The sequence below is a fragment of the Halichoerus grypus genome, chromosome 10 (genome assembly GCF_964656455.1).
Source record: "Halichoerus grypus chromosome 10, mHalGry1.hap1.1, whole genome shotgun sequence".
Classification (NCBI taxonomy): Eukaryota; Metazoa; Chordata; class Mammalia; order Carnivora; family Phocidae; genus Halichoerus; species Halichoerus grypus.
Genome location: NC_135721.1, coordinates 115724082 through 115742363, shown reverse-complemented (window position 1 = coordinate 115742363; position 18282 = coordinate 115724082). Strand labels below are relative to the sequence as shown.

At 48.3% G+C, this 18282-nt stretch overlaps 1 protein-coding gene across 1 annotated transcript in view; it reads right to left on the bottom strand.

The window, feature by feature from the left end:
• MMP24 (matrix metallopeptidase 24) overlaps positions 1–16360 on the bottom strand; it is a 42733-nt gene extending 26373 nt beyond the window's left edge. Inside the window, exon 1 of the mRNA XM_078057133.1 lies at positions 16145–16360. Within this exon, the coding sequence (XP_077913259.1) occupies positions 16145–16345 (201 nt within the window). The 5' untranslated portion in view covers positions 16346–16360. The remainder of the gene's footprint in view (positions 1–16144) is intronic.
• Between the last annotated feature and the right edge of the window lie 1922 nt (positions 16361–18282).

The following is an 18282-nucleotide window of genomic DNA, read 5'->3' as shown; positions in this document are numbered from 1 at the left end:
CTGTGCAAGGCTCTGGGGATACAGAGATGCATAAGGAGCTCACAGCCCAACAAGTAAATCCACCATGAATATAGCCCTCAAAGTCAGGCGTGTGCAGAGTTCTATGGGAGAACAAAAGAGAGGTGTCTTTTCTGCATGGGGGTGGGGACGGGGAACTCGGGGAACAAAGGGGAGGCTCCCAGGCGGGGAGGGGTCAGAGCAGTGTCGAGGGATACAGCATGTGCAATCGTGGGAGGAGAGCACAGTGCATTCTGAGAAGGATTTCAAATGACAAGAAGTGGGGGCAGGGAGTGTGGTGATGAGAGGGCTGGAAAGTGGGGACGTGGAGGGAGATGACATGTCATTATCTGTTCACAAAGTGGGCAAATTACAGAGAATCACTTGTGACTTGACTGTGGCCCAGGATCAGCCAAAAAGCTCAAGCAAATCATCTAGAAATGGACACGACAGGGCAGCTAAGTCACCCACTGTTCATCCTGGTGCTCCAGGTGCTCCTCATGGGTTAAATCATGCCACCAAAACATTACACCCTGCACCGCATCCTCTCAGCCAGAACGGCACGTTAGGTTCCCTTTTTTAGTGGAAACTTCAATGGAGAATTATTGGGTTGAATAAACAGGGCATATAGTGGGGAAGAGGCACCCAGTTCTGAGATCGAATCCTGACTTCACTGCTCACTGGCCGTGTGACGCCAGGCAAACAGTACTTCAGTTTCCTTGTTCGTAAAATGTGAACCATAATTCCTCCTCCGCAGGATTACTGTTGAGATAAAATGGACAAATGCACTCGACACATCATCCCTCAAAGCTGTTTGCTATTGCTTGGGGTGGTGTCTCCGTTATCTTTTGCAAACTCAAGGTAGAAAACTTGGTCTCTGACTCCTTTGCCTTCTGAGATCTAGTCATCCCACCCTCCCACATTCTCCCTGGACCAAGAGCCAGTCCTGATGGGTCCTGTGGAGGGCAGTATGGATGCTTGCCGCTAGGTGGCCGGTGGCCATGACCGTCTCTCCCACAGCACCCAGAGCACCGCCCAGCGGAGAACTGACAGCTGGCTTGAATTGTGTATTCTTCACCCTCACTCAACTTTCTTAGGCCCAAACACAATCTCTTTCTGTCAAGCTTTAGCTTGAGGAAAATGTTTTCCCTGCAGGAGATTCTGTATGCTTTCTGGATTCAGAAAGTGGGCACAGGGTGGCCCAGGGGTTTTCCCTCTTGGCCTTTTCCCCAAGAATCTGTCAGCCAAATGTATGGCTTAAATATGGAGCACAGTGAGACTTGAAAGTAACTTACTTTTTTCATCTTTCCCACCACCAAGCTTTGTTTCATCCTTAAAAGTCTTACTTACAAACCTTGTTTCAACCTGTAAGCTGTCTCAAACCCTCCCAGAAAGAGGTGTGGTACAAATCTAAAATAAATCGAATTCCTCCTTATCTGTGGAGTCTACTCTCTAGAAACCCAACTAAGATGAATTATGCCATTTGGGAAATGTCTGAGGATCTTTGGACAGATACCACTGACAAACCAGGCAGCCAGCTGAGGAGTTTTTTGAGCCAACTGAGGAGTTCCTCTGACCTAGCACAGGAATTAAGAACCTTCTCCCCTCCCGCCCTCATTACTGTTTATGGTAAGAGATAAAGAACAGGGAACTCTGGGCATAAACCTACTCCAGCCTTTGAACACTGGGAGGAATTGAAAGTAGCTCCTCCTTGGTAAAGGGTAACCTGGTTTACCCAGCTTCTTTTCTGGGATACACAAGCAAGGAGCCATGCAGGGCCGAACAGGATGTGCTGTGAAGGTCACAGAGTGTAGCTCAGCAGCATGAGGAGCTAGGATCTAAGGATTCAGGTCCTAGGCAAATGTCTGGGTCAGGACCAAACACTAGAATGGATCAGCCTTCTCCAAGCTCTGCTTCTGCTTCCCTCCCAGGTTCACTGGAATCAATCCTCAGAGCTCAGGGGCAGACCCCTAAGAAGGGAAATGGGAGGGAGAGGAGCTGGTCAAAGGACAGCTCCAAACCAGGGAACAGGGCATTGAGATTAGACCTGCGTGTGTGTGCGTGTGTGCAAGACTAAGAGGCTAGGCACCAGACAGTTCCAACTTCTGCTGCCTAACCCAGTCTCTGCCACTGTGTGACCCAGGCAGTCCCTCTTGACTTCTCTGGACAGAAGCCCCTGGTGTTGGTGCAAGTCTTCTATACTCCAGCCATACCAATTCCAAAACATCCCCTGCCCGCACATACTCGCAGGCTGTTCCTGCTGCCTACAAAGTCCATTCTCTTTATGCGTGTTAGCAAACTCATCCTTAAGGTCTAGCTGAAATGTTACCTCCTTTGGTAAATCTTCCTTAACTCTGCCTGCAGAACTAGTGGGCCCCCTCCTTACTCCTGCAGGGCTTTGCTTCTCTGCCACTCTAGACCAATTACCACAGTGCATCCTCCCTGTCGGTTGATATGTGTTTCCCACTAGATTGAGTTCCTGAGGAGCAGAGACTCTCGTGTTTATTTTTGTATCTGCTGTAGCACTTAGAACAGTGCCTGGCACAACAAATCATCACTGGATGAATGAACGAACCAACAAACAGACAGTTGGTCCAGGAGGCATTGCCCGGGTACCAAGGAAGGGATTTCATCTTGGGAAGGCTTCCTGAGTAATACACACAAAAACATCAAGATACCAAATTCTTGGTATCTGTTAGAGGCTGAGAAAAACATTTGCTGAAATTCAGTCTATTGTGGTTTGACTTCCTCACTTGATGAGGCAATAGGCTCCATTGGCCTGTCTGAAAAAAAGATAAAATCCACGAAAGGAAAAAAAAAGCCCCATTCAGTTTTAAACACAATGACCTACCTTCTATCTTTTTACACCTGGACCCATTAACCAATCACCAGCCATGTCATAAGTCTGACCTTTATAGCTCAGTTAACCAACTCTAAGATATCTGTCACCCTTTAAGTGCTGAAAGAGGTGTAAACCCAGAAAAAAGTGAGAAAAATCTCAGAGTGCAGCGAGCAGGGACCAAAATAGCTGGGCTGAACCAAAGATGTAGAGATGGCAGACAGAAATGTGATTGGTTTGCTGGCCAGAAGGTGGGATTTCTGTTCCTGAGAAGCCAAAGCTGAGATATTCAGTAGTGGCAGGCAAAGGAGAGAGTGGAAAATAACAAGGAGAAAAAACGTGGCCCGGAGAGGGAAGAGATCGGCAGACAGCAGAGGCGGTGGTGACATTAGAAGTGGCATTGGGGACAGCAAGAAGCAGATCAGCTGGTGGTGCTGCTGTTCGCTCTTGGAAAACACAGAAAGCGGTGGAGGAGGAGAGAAAGATGGATCCGCTAAACCAGCATGGCCTCCTGCGGGTATCCTGGAGCATCGCACCTGTTTGGGTGTGTGGCCAACCCCGACTGCACAGGTCTGGAGAAGGAGTGGGAGAATGATTAGGATCAGATGTTTGATCAGGATCGCAGTGGGCTGGAAGGTATTATCAGAAAGGTCAGAGGGGAAGCCCACAAAGAAGGACGAGGCAAGAGGTGTCAAATTTGGAAGCATAAGCTAGAATGAGGAAGAAAGAGTGAAAGACCCCGATCAAAGAGTTTGGGTAGCTGAGGTCATAATCTAGGATGATGATGTGAGTAACAGGAACAAGACATGACCTCAACACTCATAGGAGGTCCAAGTCCCATCCTGGAGGTTGTAGGTGCTGAAGAACAGTGACAAACAGGAATGTGACTAAGGGAGAGTGGCTGGGAGAATGAAGGAGCCACTCATATGAACCACGTCCTAGGAGGGAAGAATGAGGGATGTGTAGGCTGGAGAAGGGGGAGCTGCAGGGGACATGCCAGTCTTCATAGAGCCAACTGAATATGGGTGAAGGCGATTTATTCTGGTTGACCCAGAGGGCAAACCTAAGACCAGCACAGATTATAGGACATAGATCTTGACTCATAATAGGAAACAACTTTGAAACAGAGGTGTTCTAATTATAGCAGCAATAATAGCTACTGTATTAGAATGCCAGCTATATACCTGGCATTGCGCCAGGCACTCTAGAATGCAATGACCCCACGAGGTAGGAATCCCCTCTGATTTGCAGATGAGGAAACAGGTTCAGAGAAGTAAGCATCCAGAGTCACAAAGCTAATAAGCGGCAGGATTCAAACCCAGATATGTTTGAAACCAGGCATTCCATATTGTCAGACGACTTGGACAGGCATCTCTTTCCCCTCCCAGGACATCTTACACCTCACACTCCTAAAGAGCAATGTCTTCATCTCACATCATAGTGAGCTCCATACCCTTCTGCTGTGACCCTGGTGCCGGGCACCACCATGTACCCAGTTATCCAACCAGAAGCCTCATATGACCCATGAGTCTAAGCTCTCCTTCACAGCCCACATCCATTTTTACCAAAGAACTATTGGTTCTACTTCCTAAACATCAGATGTGCTTCTGTCCATTCATTCATTCACTCATTCATTCATTCATTCATTCAGTATTCAAGGACCTACTACTATGTACCAGGCACTGTGTGCTAGGTTCTGGGATAGAACAGCAAACAGAAACATTCTTGTTAATTTCCAGTTACAGGCTAGTGGAAGAACCATGGGGCAATAGGTGCTATGAAAAATAAAGCAGGTTGAGGAGCTAAGAGAGATGGGACCACCATTTTATAAAGGATGGTCAGGGAAGGTGGCCCTGTGGAAGTGACATCTGAGCGAGAGACCTGAAGAGGGAGGCTTCAAGGGCTTCAAGGGCTGTCCATCAGGAGCTTTCCAGGGAGAGGGAACCAAAGGTATTAGTCAAAGGGTACAATGTTTCACAAGATTAGTAAGTTCTAGAGATCTACTCTACAGCATAGTGCCTAGAGTTAACAATACTGTGCTATATGCTTAAAAAATTTGCTAAGAGGACTGATCTTAAGTGTTCTTAGCACAAAATCATAATGATAAATAATGAGGGCAGGAGGAAACCTCTGGAGGGGATGGATTTGTTCATGGCATAGACTATGGTGATGGTTTCACAGGTGCTCATCTCCAAACTCATTAAGCTGCCTACATTAAATATGTAAAGCATTTTGGATGTCAATTATACCTCAGTAAGGTCATTTTAAAAAACAAAGAGCCTTCGTGACTTGACCCCTGACTACCTCTGCAGCCTTTTCTACCATTCCCCGCCTAGCACTCTGTGTTCCGGTGTGTTCCAAGTCTTCCAGACCCTTCCACACATTGTTCCTTCTATCTAGATCACGCTCCTCTCTCTGGGGAGGCCTTCCTTGACCCCTTATCACAATTCTTATCACACAGTGTTGTCATCACATGCTGTTAACTGGTCCCCTCTTCTTGACTGCGCAGTGTCCGAGGGCAGGGGCTGTAGTCTGTCTTCTCCACAGCAGTACCCCGACACCTAGCACAAGGCCTGGCTTGGATACTTATTTATTGAATGAAAATGAGTGGAAGTGTGCGGGGAGAGGGAGAGTCATCTGGTCAGAACTTGCTGTAGAACAGACCCTCTCAAACTCAGCACTACCAATAGTCTGGGCCAGATCATTCTTCGTTGTAGGGGGGCCGTCCTGTGCTCTGTAGGACGTTCAGCAGAATCCCTGGTTTCTTCAACTAGAATACCAGTAGTACCACCCCCTCGGCTGTGACAAGCAAAAAAATGTCTCTAGACGTTGCTGAAAGTCTCCCTGAGGGTGGGCAAATTTGCCCTGGATCGAGAACCACTGCTATAAGATGATTCCCACATACAGCTGCCTTTATCACCCTTCAAGGGTCCGTTCAACCCTGTACTTTGCTTTGGGGAAAGCACGAGGCATCAGTCAGTAGCCTCCTGGTCAAGGCTCAGTGTGAGAACTGGTTTCCTCATCTGGGTGGGTGGGCAGGAGTGGCCTTGATGTGGGGTCTCCTGAGTAGTGAAGAGTAAGGCAACTATAGGGTCATGGTTAAGAATGTACGCTCTGGAGACAAACCGTGCTCGCTTCAAATCCTAATTCTTCCATTTACTTGTTACACGACCTTAGGCACGTTATTCAACTTCCCTTATGCTCACTTCCTCCATCTGCATCGCGTCATTAGCAGCGTGCCTCATGGAGTGGTTGTGGGGATGAAATAACATAACATGTGGTATTAAGTCCTCAGTGAAAGACAGCAATAATAATTACTATTCTTTTCCTGAGAGGTGACAGGCAAACTCTAAACGCCTCGCTGTACGGCAGCCCCATCACCAAGGCTATGTCCCTCAGTGTACCGTCCTCAGTCCTCGTGTGTCCTGGGCTGTCAGCATCGCAGGGTTCAGGGAGCATGTTAAAAGTGCATATTCCCAACTCTGAACCTAGACCCCACTCAGCCGGACTCTGTGAGGCTGGAAACTGGGAATCTGCATTTTAAACCATGAGCACCTCAGGGGATTCAGTTGCCTGCTAAAGCGTAGAACCACTGCAGTAAGGACCCATGACTGTTGGGAGCGATGACCTCGTGCCACGAAGGAATGGGCATGCTGTGTGCACTCTCACCTCTAATGTACTAAGGCGGGAAGTATGTCACCCACTTAGAAAAGCCTTCTATTAAAATCAGCTCAATAGCTAGCCCTGCTCTCTGTGCCTCGGCTCTGCCTTCATCTCTGGGTCTTTCACCTGCCCATCTCCTGGGCTAATCCTATCTTCAGGGTTCAGCAGCACCCCAACATCGAGATTCTATTGTGTTATTGTATATTGGCATCAAGAGTGATCTAACATCACCCTTCCCCATCCATTGCTATGTTAGCTCAGTCCTCACCTCTGGGTTTTTGCCTTGGTTTCCCTGTCTGGCACTTAGGTCCCAAACTGAGATTGCTATGACCCTAATCTGTTTCTCAAGGTCTCAGATTCCCTGCCTGGTTCCCGGTCTTCTCCAGAGAGTGAGACCCTAGTCCCTATACACCTGGGAGCTGGGTAGGGTCCTATCTGAAAAGACAGGTCACTTGGGACCAAGATATCACTACATGCCAAATATTACCTAACTTTGCTCTTTCCAGCTGAGTGTCCTTGGGCAAATGACCTCACTTCTTTAAGGTTCATTTTCTTCATTTGTTAAATGGAGGATGATAAAAGAAGGCTTGTGAGGAGGGTCCAGTGAGATGACGCAATGTGGTAGGTGAAATAATGGCCCTCCAAAGATGACCACATCCTAATCCCTGGACCCCATGACTATGTGAACTCACGTGGCAAAGGAGCCTTTATAGAGGTGATGAAGGTAAGGATCTTCAGGTGGGGAGATTATCCTAGATCATCCAAGTGGGCTCAATGTAATCACAGGTTCCTCGTGAGAGGGAGGCAAGAGGGTCGGGGTCAGAGAAAGAGAGGTGACGACAGAAGCAAGTGTCAGAGTGGCGCCATGCTGGAAGGGGCCACACGCCAAGGAACGTGGGCGGCCTCTAGAAGCTGGAAAAGGCCAGGTACAAGCCTCCAGAAGGAAGCCAGCCCTACAGAGACCTTGCTTTTAGTCCTGGTAAGTCCTGTTTCAGACTTCTGACCTCCAGAAGATGAGAAATCTGTGTTAGAAGGCACTAAGTTTGTGGTCATCTGTTTCAGCTGCAATAGGAAACTAACACATGCATGCGAGCAGTTAGCAGATTCTGACAGAAAGTAAGCGTCCTCACAGTGTTGTTGTCTGTGTTCTTGCTCCCACACTCTCTGGCAAGAGAGGGACCACCATCTTTGGTGGCCCAAATCATGGTGTGGTGATGCCTCAGAGATCAGCCCTACCATCGTGTCAGTCCCCCAGCTCCTGTCTCACCAGAGCCCTGCCGCCTTCTCCCCCCATGTCACTGAGGTCCCAGCCTTGCCCCTGAGCCCACTTCCATTATAACTGATTTTTTAAAAAAATTTCACACTTGAAGGCTTAACTGTTGAGGTATCTAGAAAATGCACTGGTCAATATACCTTGAAACCATCTGATTTAATACACTTGTCTTGCAGAAGAGCAAGATAAAACATGAAGGGAGAAATGACTTACCCAAAATCACAGGAGCAAGTTGAGAGAGGAAATGGAGCTAGCATCCCTGCCTCCTGGGGAGGGTTCTCTCTGTCAGGCTACACCCTCCACGCTGGCTCTAGTTTGCCTCCAAGCGCTGTCTGTTTTGTTTTTTTTTTTTCACTTACTGCCAGTCTAAAAAGGGCCCTCAGGATCGCCCACAATGCCCAGCTTAGCTTCTTGACAAACACCTTAATGGTGCAGCGTTGCCTCTTGGCTGCCACCAGCTCTTGAGTGGGTGGTAAGTGCACTAGCGGGAACTCCCTGGCGCTCTGCTCCATGTCCTTGGCCCATTCCCAGGAGGCCACCACAAGCCAGACAATCACTGTCCCCGAGGAGATGACACATTTGGGGTTTTCGGTCAGCACTGGAATGTCCAAGTTTTCCAATTCCGGGGAGTCTTCCTCCCAAGGCCAGGAGAGGGGCCATGCTCTTATTCACTATCTGATGAGGGAGGAGGCTTCATCTTCCTCACCCTTTCCAGGACCTTCCTGCCAATCTGCCACAGTTTTCTGTACCCTGGGGTTTGACGTACTGATGAGTTAAGAAAAGGGAAGAAGGAAGACAAGACCATGGTCAGGCCTGTTTTTCAACTGTAACAGGCAGATGGCTGTTAACCCCTAAGTAATCATAGAAAGTATAAAATATATAATAATTGTAGCTTGATTGGGTTGAGTGTGGAGCCCGTCTTCTGGTTCCTCACTGCCAGTTTTAAATCCAGGCTCCTTAGCCTGGCACTCAACAAGCTTCAGAGTCTGACCCAATGCACCTTTCTAGCCTTATTTTCTGTCATACACGCCCTACCCTTTTACTGCCCACCCCCAGGACTCCTCCTGGAGCTACTGACGACCTCCTTGTGTCGACTGCACACACCCCACAGTTTCCTTCCTCTGTGCCTCTTTCGTTCCCTCTCCGTAGAATGCCTTTCCCACATGGCCTCTCCAAGATGAACTATTAAATATCCTTCCAAATGCAACCTGAATGCCACTTCATCTGGGAGGGCTATCCAGGGGTGAGTGGACTTCCTCTGGGCTCCCAACGGCATTCTACGCCCCCCCTTACTCACAGCGCCTTTCACATTACATTATACATAGTGTTTCACATGCTTGTGACCCCACTGAATGCTGCAGCTTACAGCCTGGTGAGGGGGACAGACACAGACTCAATGTTTCATTGAGTGGGATGAAGGAGAAGGAAAAGGCGATGTGAATGTGTTTGACGGGAGATCCAGGCTGTGATGTCAGATGGCCTCCCTGAGGATGCGGCACCCTAGTGGAGATGTGTGTTTGAGCAGACGAGGACCAGCTGAAGGTGGAAGAATGAGCAGCCCAGGAGAAAGCATATCTTACTGAATTCCTGAGATGGGAAGGAGCCTGCACATTAGAAAAAGAGAAAGAAGGCCAGGGTGGCCAGACCTGAGTAAGAAGGTGGTTTATGTAGACAGAAGCTGGGAAGGGCTGGGTCACGCACACCCTCGGAGGCCTTATGGGGCAGCCTGGTGGGTGCCGGATATAAGGGGGTTCGTAATACTGTGAACTTTCATGTGTGTTTGAGATTTTCCATAGTAAGAATCAAAAGGAAGAAGTGGTAGTAGAGTAGTAATAGTAGTTAGTCTTCATCCTCAAAGCCACTTTAAGCAAGGTAAGTGTGGGAGTAGCATGATCAGATTTAAAAAAATTTTTTTTTATTATTAAATATTTCCAGCACTCAGAGAGGCATAAAAATAATAAAACAAACCTTGGATAAGCGCCGACCAGCTTTGTTAAATCTTAGCTTTGGCCATATTTGCTTCAGCTCTAACTGACCCCTGTGTGGATTTATTTTTTAAAAGGTCACTCTGGCTGCCATTTGAGGAAGGATTAGAAGCAGGCAAGAGAGGCTGAGCAGGTGGGAAATTTCTGAAGTCCAGATGAGATAGAATAGAAGTTCAGACTACGAAGGAGGCAGTGGAGATGGAGAGAAGTAGATACACGGAAGATCTAGTCAGGAGGAAGAATTGCTGGGGCTTGATCATTGATTGCAGTTGAGGTGAGGAAGAGGTGGTGGACGACCCCCGTCTCTCTGGCCCAGAGCTTTTGGGGCACAGAGAAAAGTGTGTCCATGAGTGTATGTGTGGTATAGAATTGAGTTTTAAAATTATTATGGCCGACAAAAGTTGTTAATAACAATGCCCGTTTTTCTCTACCTACTTTGTAATAACAGCCCGTATGATCTTTGAGAAAATGTTGCCTTTTATATATATGGCTTTGCCGTTCTCCTATATGTCATTAAAGCCTAGTTCAAAGTTGCCTTTTAAAACGAATGCATGGAATAATGACGAAGGGAAACTAGTGAAGGACGTGAATGGAATCAATCGTGAGGTCCAGAGAAACCAAAAGCTTTGTTCCAAAATCTCTCAGCTGGGGAGGGCTGGAGCTGGGATTCGCAACTTCTATCCACACACTATTCCCTAAAACAGGTACCCAGATCTAAGTTATGCTAGGATAAAGCTCAAGGCATCTGGGCAGGACCCAGCACCCAGCTGGCTCAGGAACAGGTCCCAGTCCCTCCACCTCTCAACCTGGCTCCGAGCAGGTCACTTCTCTGCTCAGAAACCTTTAATGACTTCCCTCAGCCTTTGGACAAGAGCCAGTTTCACAATCTGCTCTCAGCCTCCCTGTCCAGCCTCTTCTCATACACTCTTACTGGAAATAGCCTCAGGCACACCAAGTTATCTGCTGTTTCCTAAACACGCCATGCACTTTTGTGGAGCCCTGGTTCCTGGCTTTCCTTCTGTCTGGACTGTCCCCTCACTGTTGTCTGTCCTTCTCTTCCCTCAGTGGTTCATCTTTAATACCAACCTTCTCCCTGAAACATTCCCTGAGAGTCTCATCTCCCCCCCATGCTGTGTTCTCCAGCCCTCATTTATACCTCTAGCATGCATTCATCTGTTCTTCAAAAAAAACGACTGACTTTTGTGTACAAAGCGTGATTGAGGGAAGCTGGCGGGGACAATAAAGACAATAAAATCAATTAAAAAATATTTAGAATGTGCCAAGCACTGTTCTAGATACTGAGGAGACATTGGCTGCCGTCTATTAAGAATGGGTTCCTCTCATTTTGAGTTCAAACTATACCATATGATAAGGCTAGGCATGTCCCAAGATCAGTCTCTTTAGTACAATTATAATTTACTTTTCCTTGCTCTGAAACTACCTCTTTCAAAGACTGGAGTGGGACAACTCTGAAGGTGGAAAAGATTGGCTAAAAGGCTATTGCAGTAATCTAGAACAAGCACGCAGACCAAGGACAGAAAATCCAGCTTCTAGTCCTAGCCTTACTGTTTATTAGCTACATGTGGGTCTCTGGACAAGATGTAGACAGGTCACATCCTTTCTCGGAGTCTCTGTTTGCTCAACTATAAAATGGGGACAATATTTTCCCTATCTCACTCATGCTGTTGTTGTTGCCAGGATCAAGTGGGGCCACACACATGACAGCATCTGGAAAGTGCAAAAACACCTTTCAGATATGAGGCTGTTAAAATCATAGGAAAAAACACAGTAATAATAAGAGAGATGGGGCGCCTGGGTGGCTCAGTCGGTTGGGCGTCTGCCTTCAGCTCGGGTTGTGATCCCGGAGTCCTGGGATCAAGTCCCGCATTGGGCTCTCTGCTCAGCGGGGAGTCTGCTTCTCCCTCTCACTCTCTCTCTCTCAAATAAATAAATAAAATCTTTTAAAAAAAATAAGAGAAATGAATTAAAATGCAGCAGACTAGATTCAGATTAGGTAAAAGGGAGAACTTCCTAACAGTAGGAACTTTTTTTTTTCCCCAGACAAGAATGAAGCTATACTGGGAGGCCATGATCATATTGAAAGAAATTTTTGGTTTGGGAATCTGTTTGTGCTTCTTAATAGGCGACCCACTGCTAGACTCATCAGGGCTCTAACTTTTCTTAACTATAGGTGCAAACCAAAGAATGCTCTCTATCCACCCAGAGCAGATCCCTCAAAACTGGTCTAGAGGGCAGGAGTTCATTATGCCTTCTGTCCGGGTGTCACACTCCCTTACTTGTGTGACCCATGCTGATCAGCTTGTCTCTTTCTGTCTGGACTGACCTTCCTCAGAATCAAACTGGAAAGCAGCAGGGCCAAAACACTATTTGTGGGACATTCTACTCAGCTAATCATAAGAGAAAGGGATGCTTTAAATAAACCAAACACAGGAAGCCAATTAGGGAATCGGTGGGACCCCCTGATGTGCAAAATACAAAAGAAAGACTCAAGAATGCAAAGGAGAAAACAGACTGAATGAGGTGGGTTGTGGGGTTTTTGTTTTGTTTTGTTTTTTCATTTTGTCTTTTGGTAATGATAAATCAGAGATATAAAATCAAAAGCCAAAGATAGTGAAAATGCTTTCAACTAAGAAGTTAGGAGACTAGGGAAAAGTTTCAAGTTCTGAATCACCTACTATCAGATTTAGAGTCCTTGGGCAACTCACTGCAACTGAAGAAGTGTCTATTAAGTACTACTATGTGCTTATTTGGTGATCTCTAAGATCACAGCCACCTCTCGGTGCCTCTGTATTGTATGTCACTACCACCAGATGACAACCTACTGAGCAGGTTTTTAAGGGTGAGATTGTGGGACCACTGCCAAAAAGAATAACCTCTATTTCCAATGAAGGAAGGACAGGTGGGCAATGAGTTCCATCCCTAAGAAGCATTTTATTTTATTTATTTTTATTTTTATTTTTATTTTTAAAGATTTTTTATTTATTTGACAGACACAGTGAGAGAGGGAACACAAGCAGAGGGAGTGGGAGAGGGAGAAGCAGGCTTCCCGCTGAGCAGGGAGCCCGATGTGGGGCTCGATCCCAGGACCCTGGGATCATGACCTGAGCCGAAGGCAGACGCTTAACGACTGAGCCACCCAGGCGCCCCCCTAAGAAGCATTTTAGAAGGGACCTTAAGACCCACCTGTCCATAAGCATCTATTTCAGATCCAGGTAACTTTTTGGCACAAGGGACAAAGAGAAGAATCACTGAATGCTTACTGAGTAATTAACAATGAGCATTGGGGATTGTGTTAGATCTAAAAACAGAAGAAATTTTTAGGCCCTGCTTAAGAACTGCCCAAATGATGTTTACATATTAAAAAAAAAAAAAAAAAGGCAAATGGGCTGGGGCTGCTTCAAAGTGTTGCCCTGAAAAGAGAGGAATAAATAACTAGAGAAGTCAGGGAGTTTCCTGAAGAAGTGAGGCTTGGGCTGAAGCTAAGGAAAGGTCACAGATGGATGAGTGGAGGTAGAGACAAAAAACGGCATGTGATGTGCAGAGAAACGCGGGTAGTTTGTCTTAGGATAAAGGAGAGACAAGCTTGTCTGGAGTAAGAGTGTGTACTGATGAGCAGTGGGAAAGTCAGCCTTCTAGAGCGGAGGTAGTGTGGGTTCAAACTCCAGAGGACTTTAAAAACAGAAAGAGGAGTAAGTCATTATCTGCTGGCTGAAAAGCAACCATATTTCTGTAAGGTTTCCGTCATGTGAACTGTTAGTGTTCAATGAAGGGATAATTAGGTGCAAATTGTTGAGAGAAGCAGTGGATATAATTCTGCTATCTTTAAGAAACTTTTGGACAATATAAAAATGGAGTCATCATGGAATTAAGGGTGGTGTTTTTTATCAGGTCACTTGGAGATAGGAAACAATAGAAATAAAGGGTCACTTCTCGGAATGAAAGGAAATTAAGAGTTCAGGGGGCCCCAGGAGACCATGCTGGGACTTGTCTGATTTAAATTTTTTATAAGTGATCCAGAAGTAGAGCAAAGTGAAAATTTCAAGAACTGCAGATCATCTTAAACCTTTTTGGGTAGGGAAATGCTCTGCCAAAGGAGACAGAGCTGAAGGAAGGTACTGAGTGGGATGTAAAATGGCAGATAAACGTCAATGTGAGGAAACGTAAGGTAATGCACTCTGATAAAAATAATCCACGTACAGGGTGTTGGGTTCCAGGCTATCAGTTTTGACACAGGAAAGGGATCGGAGAACTACTGCAGATTGTTTCCTAAAGGCAGTGTCCTAATGTGTGGGTCAGGAAGGCTGACAAAGGGATAGGCAGGAGCGGGAATGGAGCTGAAAACCAAAGAAGGAATCATCCTTCCTTTGTGCCAGACTACAGAGTCCCACATCTGGGACAGTGGTCAGGTTTACATCTATTGAAAACTAGGGCCCAAGGATATCTAAAAAAAGGCAACTACAATGACCCAGAGGATGAATGTGGCTGTTCTATGGGTGGCTGGTCATAAGGGGGAAGCTCAAGCATGAAAAGACAAAGGCTAAGAGAGATGGAATAATCAAAGCCTATAAAGCTGGTGAGGGTAAGGTGTGGGTACGCGTAACCTTTCCTCTATATCCTGACATATTTAAGCAAATAGCCTCCTCTTAATGCTTGAAATATCACAGGAATAAAAGGATTTCAGAGTTGAGATCATCTAGCCTATCCCTTTATATTAGAGATGGTAGAATTTAAGCTTAGAGAGTGCAAGGAAATGGTCCAAGGTCAAGAAGCCACCAGGGGCCAAGGTCAGATTAGAGCCCAGGCTCTAATCCCACACCAGGGTCTTCCTACCTCACCCTTTGCACTCAGGAAGACTAAGGGAATCCAACTTCTTATAGGATATAAACTTATGAAACGCATTACTTTGAGATGTAATAAAGCTGAAAACACAAATAGGCGAGGGAGAGTTTCGACTACAAGTCAACCAGCAATGATAAGATCTTTGAAAGACAACTACCAACTGGGGCAAAAGAGACTTTTTACACACCCTAATTTTTTGGGATCGTGTACCCTTTGACAGTCTGAAGAAATCTAGGGATTCTCTCCTAGAAAAATACATTTGCATGCACAAACACAATCTTGCACAAAATTTCAGGCCCACTGAGTCCCATGCCCAATTAAGAATCCCTGTTCCGGCACATTCTTCTGAACAGACTGCCTGCTTCAACAAATGCACTCAATCTCACAGGATAACTGAGGCAATCACTCTAATTTTCCTCTGCAAAGAACTACTGTCCTAACTTATTACTTATCACATACTAGAATTGCAGACCTCCAGGTTGGAAGAGACCAGAAAAATTATCTAGTCCAACTGCCCCCCACAACCCCTCCTCTGTGATATAGAATAGTGTCATGGTTAAATAAATACATGGTGACCAGAGTCAGCCTGCCTTGGCTAGAATTCCAACCCCATCACTCCATAGCTGTGTGACCTTGGGCAAGTTACTGAAGCTCTCTTGAGTTTGTATCCTCATCTGTAAAGGGGGATAATAATGACAACTATCTCAGAGTAGTCATGAGGATGAAATGAGATTATTAATATAAATCATGGCACCAGGCCTGGCTTGTAGTGAGTGCTCAGTAAATGCTAGTTGGCATTATTGTTATTATTATGCATGTATCCATGCAGGTATTATGCATGTATCCATCCAAGCCTCCCCCCCCACCCCCGCAGAGCTTTTGCTTGCACATGTCAGTGATGAGCAGCTCACCGCCTCCTAAGCTGGTTGAGCAGCTCTGATTGTTACAAACTTCTTCTAATATTGAGCTGAAATTTGTCTCCTTGCAACCCCTACCCCCACCTCTGTTGACCCTAATTCTGCCCTGTGGGGCCACTCAGAGCAAGTCTATCCTTCCTGCACGTGACAGTCCTTCAGATACGAAGACAGTGATCGAGTCCTTCCCCCGCCCTCCCGTCCCCCACCCCCCATCCTCTCTTCTCCAGCTTGAACATCCTTGGTTTCTTCTCCCAGCCCACAACATACTGGCTGCGCTTACTATTTACTCCGAGGCGTTGTACGGTTTCCCTCACACATAGTCATACAGGCCACACACCCCACCGCCACCACAACAATCCCGACCCTCCTGCTCCGCCCCCGCCCGCTGCCCCTGTCCGCGGTGCTGAAGCAGCTCCCGGCCCCGCGGCCCTTCCCGGCCCCCGCCCTGGGCAACCCCCGGCCCGGCCCCCAGGCGCCGACCCCCGCGCGCCACCCCCGCGCCCCCAGCGGCAGCCGCGGCCCGGCCCGACCCAGGCCCGGCCCAGGCGCCGCCTCCCCGCCCTGCCCGGAGGCCCCGAGCCCGCGCCCCAGCCCCGCGCGCCAGCCCCACCTGCCCGGCGAAGGGCGCCTCCGCCTCGGCCGCCCGCGCCGCCGCCGCCGCCGCCGCCGCCGCCCGCGCGGCGCCCGGGAGGCAGCAGAGCGCGGGCAGCAGCAGCAGCAGCCGCCCGGGGACCCGCCAGCGGCTCCAGCGCGGTGCCCGGCCCGGCGGCGGCGGCCCCGGCGCGGCGCGGCCGCCCCGGCTCCTCGGCATCCCCGCGGCGGGGCCCGGCCGCCCGGCTGCGATGGCGGCGGCGGCGGCGGCGGCGGCTCCGGCCGGGTCCTCCCGCTGCAGCCGCTGCGGAGCCGCCGAGTCACGGCGCCGCGGACACGCGCCCGGCCCGCCTGTCTTCGCCGCCGCCGCCGTCTCGGCCGCCAGCGCGCCCCCGCCTCCGCGCGCCCCGCCCCAGCGGGGGGCGGCCAGGGGCACCGGGGCAGCACCCGGGCCGGACTGCGGGGGCGGCGGCTCCGGGCCAGCCCTGGGGCACTGGCCGGGGAGCGGTGCCGGGGAGGGGTTCTCAGCGGCCCGAAGCACAGCTCCGGAGGGAGGGTCCGAAGGGGTGGCCCTGGAGGCGGGGGTCTGGGGGCAGCCCTGAAGGAGGGGGAAGAGGCTAAACTGAATAGTCGCAGAGGTAGAACCACGCGATGGTTCCGGGGGAGGTATACTGGGTTGGGGGTCCGAAGCCAAAAGACTAGCCCTGAGGGACGGAGTCTGAGGGGGTGGCACTGGAGGAGGGGGGTCTGGGAGACAGCACTGGGGGAGGGGACTGAGGAGACGCTCTGGAGTAACGGTGGGGGGGTGAGGGGGGCGGTGGCCCTGGAGGAGAGGGTCTGAGAGGGCGGCCTTGGAGAAAGGAGGGCAGGGAGGGTGGGAAAGGGAGGAATAGATTTGAGGAGTGTTTTGGGGGAGCAGCCCTGGGAGACATTAAGTGAAATTAAGGTGAAGCTCATTCTCTAGCCGCCCCCCTTAGTTGGAGAGAGATCAACCAGTTGGGAAGATCATCTTTCATCCAAAACAACCCATATGTATTGAACACTTTCTATATATATGTGGGGCTCTGGGCTACTTGGGACTTAAAAAGAAAAAAGAAAAAGGAGGCTGATTCCCTGAAGTGTAGAGGTTTACAGCTTGGTGTGCAAACGTGAAACACAGGGCAGCAAAGGCCAAGTGTCAAAAAGGATACAGGCAGGTGCTCCGGGGGTCAGGACAGCCTTGATGGGGGACAGGTGAAGTCAGGACAGGTGTTATGGAGGGGAAGGGGGACCCTAGCTAGGCCTTGAGGAAAGGCTGGATTTAAATAAGGGAAGGGGGATGGAGAGGGCGTGTCAGGTAGGAAGATGGGGTGTACAGGATGTGGTTGGGGCAGTAGATCCATTCTCTGGAGCATAGGGATCCTACAGGAAAGTGCTGGGGGAGTGAAGGAAGCAGAAGACTGTGAGTTTCAGGATATTAATGAATTTGGGAGGGGAAATAGGGGTGGTGGCATTTGAAGGCTCTTTTAAGCAGGATGGCGTGTGGAAAGTGGTGTTTTGTGGTTACCTGGTAATTTGGAGGTGTGGAAAGGGAACAAGCTTAGGAATCAGACTTATGTTCATAAATTGGCTCTGTTCCATTTTTACAAAATGATGTTGGTATTAATGCATAAGGTTGCTCTAAAGATGATGTGCTTGGCACTTAATAAATGTTCCATATTAGTTCTCCTTCCAGTGTACAGAATAGTGACCAGAGGAAGCAGAGAAATTAGTTGGAGATTATTACAATAGTCTAGGTATAAAGAAATAATGATGACAATAATAGTGAACACTTATTAAATGCCTAGTTTGTATCAAACATTGGGCTAAGCCCTTTACTGTGTTATATCTCATTTAATCCTCATAAATAAACCCTGTGAAACAGATACTATTATTACCCCCAATTTAGAATAAGGAAGCAGAGGCTCTGAATAAGTTTGCCAAATGTGCATGATTCATAAGTGGCAGAGTGGGAAGCAACCTGACCTCCGAACACATTTTTTTTTTCTAAGATAGGGTTGGGGGGAGAGATTTAAGAGACATTGGGCCAAAAAGAAGGAAAAGAGTTTGGAGTGATGACAAGTCCAGGAAGATGGATTGTAGTGTCTTCATAGAGATGGAGTGTCATAAGGACAAAGA